The sequence below is a fragment of the Cnephaeus nilssonii genome (genome assembly GCF_951640355.1).
Source record: "Cnephaeus nilssonii genome assembly, chromosome: X".
Lineage (NCBI taxonomy): Eukaryota > Metazoa > Chordata > Mammalia > Chiroptera > Vespertilionidae > Cnephaeus > Cnephaeus nilssonii.
The window spans coordinates 104,320,234-104,331,258 of record NC_137071.1 but is presented as its reverse complement, the minus strand read 5'-3'; the positions used below and the strand labels follow the sequence as shown (position 1 = coordinate 104,331,258).

At 39.2% G+C, this 11,025-nt stretch overlaps 1 protein-coding gene across 1 annotated transcript; it reads left to right on the top strand.

Annotated features, from left to right (window-relative positions):
* Nucleotides 1-396: 396 nt before the first annotated feature.
* Nucleotides 397-5,883, top strand: BRS3 (bombesin receptor subtype 3; the record flags this gene model as incomplete). The annotated part of the gene is made up of 3 exons (XM_079765605.1): nucleotides 397-830; nucleotides 2,404-2,755; nucleotides 5,470-5,883. 3 exons carry the CDS (start codon nucleotides 397-399, stop codon nucleotides 5,881-5,883), a joined length of 1,200 nt encoding a protein of 399 aa, XP_079621731.1.
* Nucleotides 5,884-11,025: the final 5,142 nt, after the last annotated feature.

Sequence of the window (11,025 nt, the reverse complement as noted above, 5' to 3'; positions counted from 1 at the left end):
GACAAGATCTATATAGGTTTTTGTGGTTCAGTATGGAAACAGAGTGATTCTAATAAACAATAGGTATTATTCTAAACTATCTTGTTATTCATAAGATTCCCCAACAGGGAAGAACAAGCAACTGCAGAGCATTTCCCACCCCCCTCATTCTGTCACAGAAACACCAATAAAACTCCTCCACCTCTGACTCTTCAGTGCCAGATTCGTAAGCACTTAGCCAAGCATGCTGGGAGACACAGAGCAACTGAAGTAAAGCAGTATCCGGATGTCTTGAATTTGCTTGCCATTCTGCTGTGTTCCTCTACCATCTCATAACTAGACATGGGCATTAGACGTGACAGTCAACCACACTTGAACTGAACAGAAGAAATATTAAAAGCATAATCTTCAGAAGAAATGCCTCAAAGACAGCCTCAGTCACCTAATCAGACTTTCATTTCCATCACAAATGACACAGAATCATCCAGCTCTGTTGTTCCTAATGATAACAAAAATAAAGGATGGACCGGAGACAACTCTCCAGGAATAGAAGCATTGTGTGCCATCTATATAACGTATGCTGTGATCATTTCAGTGGGCATCCTTGGAAATGCTATTCTCATCAAAGTATTTTTCAAGACTAAATCCATGCAAACTGTTCCAAATATTTTCATCACTAGCCTGGCTTTTGGAGACCTTTTACTTCTGCTAACTTGTGTGCCGGTGGATGCAACCCATTACCTTGCAGAAGGATGGCTGTTCGGAAGAATTGGATGTAAGGTGCTCTCTTTCATTCGGCTCACTTCTGTTGGTGTATCAGTGTTCACCTTAACAATTCTCAGCGCTGACAGGTGGGTTTCTTTTCTCAGTTATATTTGCCAGAGTGTGAAATGAGATGAAAAAAGGAAAGCTTGTACTTAGCATTCACTGGCTACTCTGCTTTTCTCATATTGTAAGCTGGATGTAAGAAAATTGGGGGCATTTTAAATAAAAGTTGGTGTAAGAATGTTAAAATTCCTGTGTTAGCATCAGAGGAGAGGTTGAAATTGTATGTTTTAGGGATAATGTTTTCTCTTTGAAGTGAAATTTGTTTGCTTGAAAGAATATGTGAACGATGTTGTTCCCCCCCCCCCCCCCCCCAGTTTATAACGGAAAATTGTTTCAGGTGTAAAAGAAAAACAATTCATGCTTTATACGTTAGTGCAGCCTAGTGGTGCAATATTGTCAACATTTAAAAATCAGCCTAAGTGTGAAATTGACCACATATGCATTACTGACTACCAGAAGACCAGTAAAAAAACAAAAGAAACAAACAAACAAAATGTATCTAATTTATTTTAAATTCATCAAATTAATTAGTGGCAGAAAAGCAGTGAGGTTTTCAGCTTCCTGATAACTCAGTGTAATATCATCACTTAATTGTATTTGCTTTCTCTTTAGGCATTCAACGACATTGTCGTTTCCAGAGAAATAAATTAATCTTGTTTAACTTTTAGATCTCTATGTATAAAGCATGTGAGAACCTCTGGCAGCTAGAGTGTTCAGGCTCTGTTAGGATATTTTCAGTCTAAGTATTGTTTTTCTGTATTCCTATTGTAGAATGGTAACTGAAAACATGAACAAAATTGAGGCTCTAAATGTTCAAAGTGATGCTTAAGAAAGGCGGCAAGAAGCCGATAAGTAATCAATGCCTGGAAATACCAGAAGGAATAGTTTCTTCAGATTCTGGAATCTGAGAGGAGGAAAAGCTTTCCTGATGCCTTTTCTTGATCCTGATTTTTTAATATTCTATCTGAGGACAGATTTATTGAGAGGCTGTAGATTTTTAAGGTGGATATGTCAGAATAAAGAGGCATCTTTGCATGGGCACAGACAGGGCTTCTGATTTCACCCTCGCTTTGCCCCAAATCTACCTACAACAGGCTTGGGCAACAAATTAGCATTTTTCAACAGGGAAGAAATTAACCCTCTCCTCTTTACTGCATACATTCGTGGAATTACTTTCCTAGTAATTCCATGACTGCTCACTCATGAAGAAAGGAGAATTAGGTTTAACATCAGTCACTGATATAAAAAGTATTTTAGAATACTTACAGTAATACACAGGTAATGAATTACTCTCAATCACACATAAAATTATGCTGGAAAAAACTTATTTGTACTAAATAAAAGATCTACACACAAAATTATAAAATTGCAAACCTGCAATATCTCATACTGGTGAATAAGGGAAAAGGTGATTGACACAAATAAAAAATACTGGGATGTATTATGTGTATTTGAAACCATAACTAATTCCAGGTGGTTAATGTTGGCTTAGTTATATACATTCAGATAGGAGTGGAACTGGATGACCACTTTTAACCCTGAGAGTCTGTAATTTTGATATTTATTTGATCTTTGCCTCTGCTTATGTGTTCCTAGATACAAGGCAGTTGTGAAGCCTCTGGAGCGACAGCCCTCCAATGCCATCCTGAAGACCTGTGCCAAAGCTGGCTGCATCTGGATCATGTCTATGATAATTGCTCTACCAGAGGCTATATTTTCAAATGTATATACTTTTCGAGATCCCAGCAAAAATATGACATTTGAATCATGTGCCTCTTATCCTGTTTCAGAGAGGCTCCTGCAAGAGATACATTCTCTGCTGTGCTTTTTAGTGTTCTACATTATTCCACTCTCTATTATTTCTGTCTATTATTCTTTGATTGCTAAGACTCTTTACAAAAGCACCTTGAACATACCTACTGAAGAACAAAGCCATGTCCGCAAGCAGGTGTGTATTAATCAGGACTCATGCATGAATTTATAAGTCAAAGGTCCTAGTTTAGCACCTGTGAGCAATAAATACAATAGCAGTATGGTATTTTGTTACAGTCATGGGCTCTGGAGTCTGTCAGACCCAGAATTTAATTCCAGCTCTATCACATACTAGCTGAGCGATCTTGAGCAACTTACTTAACCTCCCTGAGCCTCAGTTTCTTGGTCTGTAAAATGAACATGGGGAGTGGATGTTCTATATTAAATGCTTAGCATAGTTCTTGGTGCATAGTAAGAATTCAATAAATGGTAGAACTACTATTATTAGAAAAGGGATAGTATGGGAACAGTCAAAATTATTTACATAATGGAATAATGAGGAACATTGTACAAGGTAGTTCTATAAATAGAAGTATATTTTGTTTTAAAAAGTGTAACAGAATGAAAGAAAAACACAGGATGATAGAACTGGCAAGAAGCCATAACATTATTCAATGCAAAACACATACACACAGATGAGTAAACTGAGGTCTGCAGGTATGAAGTGTCAGTGGTAAGAGAACACAGTGATTCACAGACACTTGTTTAAGACTATAGCAAGCAAGTTTAAAAGACTATTGCAAGACCCAGGTGTGCTCTCCTCCCATAAATAAAAAGAGTGTTGCCAAAACATTGTTCCATTTTTAAAAATGCAACAGGATTTCTATATTTCTTGGGGGAGAGGGAAGATTCCATTTATCTCTTGACATGTTTGCAGAGAGCTCAGCGCCTTTTTTGGAGCTGGTTCATTTGGATAGTTAAACAGTGGTGCTCATAAGACTAAAGTTGCACATTTAATGCCCAGGTGAACAGTTTCTTTGCTCTATCTGTGACTATACGCAATGTCTTCATTTCATCTGGTTCATTTTTCTTATTAACTAGAGGTCCAGTGCATGAAAATTCATGCACTGGAGCAGGGGTCCCTCAGCCCGGCCTGCCCCCTCTCACAGTCCAGGAGCCCTCAGGGGCAGGAGGCGACTCGGCGATCAGGGGAAGGCGATGCCCCCATCACACCTCTGCTGCTGCCACTGCCAGCAGCGCAAACCTCGGCCGACCCTGGTTACCTGAGCCTCGGGTGGCCCTGGGTGACTGGGCAGCTGCCATCAGAGGCTTGCCTGTGCCTTAGGCTGGCCCTGGGCAGCTGGGGGGTTGAGGGGACTGGGGGACTCAGTCCCCAGTCCCCAGTCCCCAGTCCCCAGTGGGGCTGAGGGGATTGGGCGCCGCCATCTTGTGGCTGTGGGTGCCGCCATCTTTGAGGGTGTGGCGGTCAATTAGCATATTCCCTCTTTATTAGATCGGATAGTTAAGAGAAGTGTAAACCACCTTGAAGATGACCAAAGAAAACCAGGAGAAAAGACAGCTAAGAAGAACTCTTTTGGGATCAGAGAAAAAACTTTTGCGAAAGGCTGGAAGTTTATAACATTAAAAAACTTCACTACTTAGTATGATATTAGTTTGTTTAATGCATTTATCAGGTAATATTTCAAATATATTGAGTTACATAAAACATAATATTAAAGTTAGTCTCACTTATTTCTTTCAACCTTTTTTAAGTGGGACTTATAGAAAATTTAAAATTATTTTGTGGCTTACATTATATTCAGTTGAACACTACTACTCTACAGTAATTTTCCTAGATGGAAATAAAAATAACTTCTTCACTGGAAAGGAAAAATAAAGATAGGTTACCGTATATTTGTCTAGATAATTTAGTCATGTTCTTTCTGCCATCCTATATAATAAAGAGCTAATATGCTAATTAGACCGGACAGTGGAACGAACTTCTGGAACGACCTTCCAGAGAACCTTCCGGAAAGACCAGTGGCAGGGGGTGGGGCTGCAAGGCAGCAGGGGCTGTGAGGGCCGAGGCAGCCGTGGCTGCGAGGGCCTACTCTTGCATGAATTTTGTGCATCGGGCCTCTAGTTATATCATAAAATGCAGAGTCAGATATAAGTATAGAATTGTTTATGGATTCAAATCACCACAGATTTCTCATCACTCATTTATCTCATGATGAATGTTGATGGACAAATCTTAGTGCCTAAATAGTACAATGTATTATTAAAATAAATAAGTGTAGGACTGGCCCTGACTAGCTAACTCAGTTGGTTAGAGCATAGTCAACAAATCAATGTTTCTCTCTTTCTCTTTTTCTCTTTCTCAAAGTCAATAAATTAAATAGGTGTAAGATTATTTTCACATATGAAGGAAGAACATTGATATTTATTTCTTTGACTATATATTTATAATTCCTACAGATTAAAAGCAGTTTTTGATACCAACTTGGCAACTTTCATAAACCCCAGAATAATATTCTAACCTATTCAGCCTCTGCTGATATGGTGAAAGCAGTCTTGTATAGTATCTCTCTCTCTATTGTTAATTTAATTAAAATTTCCAAAATTCCATAACACTCCTTGAGATCATTGGAGACATCCTAGAATACCTCAAAACCAGGGGTTGGAGTCTCTGAATTGGAGGTAATGAAACCAAGATCATGGGTTACCATATGTATCCTATAGCCACAGGCTGCCTTCCCACACATCCCAGGCAGTTATCTCATAAACGCATGTTTAAAGGGACATGAGCTTGTTGACTACAAATTTCTAGGTAAATCTAGAGAATGGCTTTTTTAAATCTTCAAGCTAAATGATTTTTTTTTCTTTTGCCATTTTTCTTCCCTCTTATAGATTGAATCCCGGAAGAGAATTGCCAAAACAGTGTTGGTGCTGGTGGCTCTGTTTGCTCTCTGCTGGTTGCCGAATCACCTCTTATATCTTTACCGCTCATTCACTTATCAAACCTACGTGGACCCCTCTGCCATTCACTTTATAATCACCATTTTCTCTCGGGTTCTGGCTTTCAGCAATTCTTGTGTAAACCCCTTTGCTCTTTACTGGCTGAGCAAAACCTTCCAGAAGCATTTTAAAGCTCAGTTATTCTGTTGCAAGGCAGAGCTGCCTGACCCTCCTCCTGCAGATACCCCGCTTGACAACCTGTCTGTGATGGGAAGGGTCCCCTGTGCTGGGAGCACGCAGGTGTCTGAAATTAGTGTGACTTTGTTCACTGGGTGTAGTGTGAAAAAGGAAGATGACAAAGTCTAGCTTTTAAATTAAATTGGTATTTTTTCTTCCCAGCATGTGTATCTGATTCTGAGCTGTGCGTAGGTGTATGTTGTCAGGATTTTTGTTGTTTGTAAATTGTGTTGAAATCTTAGGAGTGAAGGTCCCTTATAAGTAAAAGACAAACCATGATTTTTAAAATGTACAAGTATTAACGTTATTTGGGCTTTCTAAATAAAATGAAGCCCCCTAGGTTAGAAAGATACATTTATATATGTCGGTGTGTCCTAAGGGAGCTTGCATAGAAGGGAAGGTAAAACAAACAAGATAACATTTAAAAATCTAATTTGTTTCCATCCCATCTATAATGCTTTTAATTACTCATATATTCCCGTGATTTTCATAAACTGTGTTTGTGTTTATTATGTGCTGTAAATCTAGACATTATGTCTTGCATATGAAAAGGGGATAAAAAACATCTCTTCTGCACTTTTCTTAAAAAGCAAAGTCCTTGCCCAACTGGCGTGGCTCAGTGGTTGAGTGTTGACCTTTAAACCAGGTCATGGTTTGATTTCTGGTCAGGGCACATGCAGGCGTTGTGGGCTCGATCCCCGGTGGGGTAGGGGTTGTGAAGAAGGCAGCTAATCAATGATTTTCTCTCATCATTGATGTTTATATCTCTCTCTCCTTCTCCCTTCCTCTCTAAAATCAATAAAAATACATTTTTTTAAAAAGTCCTAAAAAATAAACCTTAACAGGATTTTTTGACTGCCCTTTTCTATTAATCTCTAGTCCAATGTAACTAAACCTGAGCACTTGCAATGAAAATGTTTTGGGGTCAGTGAGTATAAGGTAATGAGTAAGGATCTGGGACAAGGAGCTTGCCTTACTGGGTCAACACTTACTGACCTAATGTAGTTCTATTTAAAACTACCATTGGTTGATAATTGGGCAGCGTTTTCTTTCACAAATACTGAAGAACTTGCCTTTACAGGCAGAATAAGTGGACACATTTATGGTGTCATTTGAGAGCCCCAGAGAAGGACAAACCCCTGTTAAAAAATCTGCCAGCCTGCCTGTCTGAAAGCTTCCTTTAAGGAAATTCATTTCTTTCTGGTAAGCAGTGCCCTCTTTCTAAAAAATGCAGAAGTACACATGAAATCCCTAACACCTGGGTGTGCAGTTGTTATCTATCAGATCATATTTCTGCTTGATTTCATTAAAGCTGATGGGGTGCTTAAGTCCTGTAAGAGTATGACCTACTTAATCTCTGCCCTTGGAAATCAGATGTAAAGTTCTGGTTTCCTACCCTCTGCTCCTACTTGCTATCGCTATAAACTTGTTAATCATTTTTACTTCAAAAAACTGTTGTCAGTAGACATCAGATTTAGATTTGTGATTTCAGAGAATGTTTTCTTGGAGTAATTTAAAGCATATGTTTGACACTAGAGAATAGCTACATTTGCATTTTCAAAAACTTGATTTTCGGGTGTGCTTTTGAGCTTTCTTTAAATGGCTGTGTATTGTAAACTTTTGGATAATGTGGTTCAAAAGGGGATATATATTACCACTAGACTTTACATTTCTGTAAAATTGGTTTACTTAAGTGAGGGTGCCAATATTGTATTAGTATTGTTTTAAGTTGGACATTGTAATAAGTGGGGCAAAACAAATAAATATTAAAGTTTCAAATAACTTTGTGTAACTTTATGTTCTAAAACAATACTTCTGACAGAATATAACTGGGAACACACTTTAATCCCAAAATTTAAGTTTTTTAAAGTCACAACGCTCCCAAATATTTTACTGTTTTCCTCACTTTGGGTAAAAATTACATCTTTACTCTCCTAAGTACAACATTTTAGAAATAACTTGATATAGGTACCAGATTATAAAAGCTGAGAGAGAGTGTCTTTTAGGAGTTGATAAAACTAGAGCTCAAAGAACTTTCGTTTTCTTCATTCTAAGTAATCCCAAGGTGACTTATGGATCTGATATAAAATAATTCCCTAGTTTAATAGGGCATCAGTCTCCCTTCCAGAGTTAAAGAATTGGGATTAAACTTTGTGGCTTTGCGGTGTGTGTTTTTTTTTTTTTTTTTTTTTTTGTTGTTCGTTTGTTTGTTTTTTAGGGGGTGATCTTTTTTTTAAAACATATTATTCTTGTCAGGGCTAACCTTACAAGTAGGCTCCAATATCTACATTGTCTTTCACATTGTCATTGCCTATTGTGGTGCTATAAATGTTATGATGGAAGATTTCATTTCTTTGGAGAGAGTCCTAAATGGAGGGAGAGATGGGACACATGAAAAACAAATTTTAGCCCTAACCAGTTTGGCTCAGTGGATAGAGCGTCGGCCTGCGGACTCAAGGGTCCCAGGTTCGATTCTGGTCAAGGGCATGTACCTTGGTTGCGGGCACATGTCCAGTAGGGAGTGTGCAGGAGGCAGCTGATCGATGTTTCTCTCTCATCGATGTTTCTAACTCTCTATCCCTCTCCCTTCCTCTCTGTAAAAGTATCAATAAAATATATTTTTTTAAAAAGAAAAACAAATTTTATATACTTCTCAGTTTTGCTCAGGGTCTGCCCTGACCACGACTAAGAATAATGGACCATAAGAATATGCTCTAATGCAGGAAAACAAAGGCACAGACTTAGGTATAACCAAAATGTTCAGCGAGTAATTGTCAATGAAGTTGAAAGTGCCACAAAACATTAAACTGAAAATAGCAAATTTGGGTTTAAGAATTTCCATAGTTATAACCACTTTCGGTCAGGGATCCATCAATCATTTGTCAAAAAGAGTTACTTATTTTCACTAAGTTTTGAGATTATAGGAAGTGGGGACAGAAAAATCCCCAAATAGAGTTAGCTTGAAAAGGCCATTAAAATAAATCTCATTTGGTGTAGTTCAGTAATTCTCCAGAAAAAGTCCCTAGGCCAGGTAGGTGATTTCTCTGGCCAAGCAGTTTCTGCTTTTATAGGTTAATGTATTTTTATCTACCAAGAAGGTTGTGGTCTGTCAGACCAGGAGTACAGCACAGATCACCACTTACAGAAGTCAAAGAAGAAGAATGAAGATATTCAGAAATAAGCCACCTGTCTGGGTTTCAAGATAGGTTTAGCTTCCTGGGTTCGGCAGCCACTCATGTGGCCCATCTACATTCTGGTCCTGGAGTTTCAGGAGCTATTCTCTATCTTTATAATAATGAGTCCCCTTTTTGCTTGTTATCTTGAGTATTTCTGTGACTTGTAAAAAATCTTGAAAAAGACAGGTTACCAAGACAGAGATGCTTCCAGATTACCTTGGTTACTAGCTAGTTAATTCTACGAATACATAGGGAAATAAGAACAAAGAGAAGCCAGGCCTCATATAGACAATAGCATTGTTTAAAAAATAACTGTCAGGTCTCATGGTCAAATAGAATACCATTTAGGTACAAGTGTGCTTAGTTTCCAACTCCACTATTACAGTGACTCAGTGACCCTCTGTCACTGTGTCAGCTACTCCTCTCATCTCTGGGAAACTTCACAGCAGGCCTCTGTTCTGCTTATTACAATTCCTATATGAGCCTCCCTGCTTCTGTGCTACTTGGACCATGTCCCTGTCTGTTCCAGACTCATTCCTCTCATTGAGAGGCTCTTATTGGCTCAATTCATCAAATTGTCTAGAATGCAGGGCTACCCTGCCAAGTCACTTCACAGGCCTCTGGATAGCCTTTGGGCTAGGGTGGCTGGGTCACATGGGACATAGGCATAAGGAACCTTTGTGACCACCTACTCAGGGGAGCCTGTGGATACAGCAGGCACTCAGAGTGTTACATGCAGTAGGGCTATGCAGCATATTATCACCTATGCTATCAACTCACCCAGGAATGAAAAGTATTCCATAACACATTGCTGAAAACAGCTGTATACTATTTTTGGATCCAGGAACAAATATTTAGCGATGCTTAAATGAGCCTAACACAACTCATGTTGTCTATATTATAAAAATGCATGCAAGTTCAGTTCTCCAATAGTTCCTAACACAAGAACTTCATTAAAAAAATGCAATTGAAACAACACACCAAAAACCCAAGATACGATTTAAAAATTTTTGTTATGGTGGAAACCATATTCACACAGCTAGTAACTGGGGAGTCAGGAAGTTTAGAAGCAAAGAAATAGTAGAAATTATTTCTTTTGGGATACTTTTCCCCACTTTCAACTTTATGTTTACACATAATGGGTTCATTATATTTAAAGGAATTAATAAATAATTTTAAATGGTTGTTTTAATTTTGGTGTGACAAATATTGATAAGTATGATCCACATAAACAAAAACCCTTAGAGGTCTTCAATGATTTTTTCATGTTAAGGAGTTCTGAGATTTAAAAATTTGAGAACTGCTGTTGGCCAGCATCCAGTACTTCCACCCTATCATTTCCCAATCACCATGAATGTGTATCCCCTGAGCTGTACCTGTGTGGTTGACAGTTGAGTCACCAGAGCAGTGCCTGGCACTTAGCACGAACTCAATAAATATCCGCCCAATTAAAAGTTATACACTTCATTTTCAGCGACATGTGTAATTTCTAGGAAAAACAAAGTTGTTCGGGGGAGAAACATTCTGTGTCTTTCTCAAAGAAAGACAAGAACCATGAAGTTAGTTGGCCAGTATAGCTGGTGTTTATATGTGGATGTTTATGTTTCAGGATTGGAGTTTGCGCACCTCTGAATCATGGAGTGCAAGAGGCAAGCTGCCCTCCCTCCCTTTCCCCAGAGTCTAACGTCGGCCTGAGGAAAGTACCAAAGAAATAAAGCAGGGGGCTGAGGCTTGGAGAAGGTTGATGCTTCCACCTATCGCTCCTTCGTTCATTCCCTCATTCACAACGCATTAGACATCAGACTCCATGCTAGGAGCTTAGGCTACCAAGATGCATCAGAACCAATGCCTATCCTAGGGAATCAGAAAGAAACTAGTAAAAGACGTTTCCCACGCGGAGGAGGGGCCTTTGGGCGAAGGAGGCGCGGCTGTTTCTCAGCAACACAATCCATTTCAGTCCGTCCCAAGCACCGCCCCCAAAATGGCGGCGCTCCGATATCCGTCCGCCGGATGCGAATATTCCAGTGCTTTCAGGCTGCCGCCCCGGTCTGGCCCAGCCCTGCCTGTCGCGGGACCCAAAACCCCGTGCCCCTCG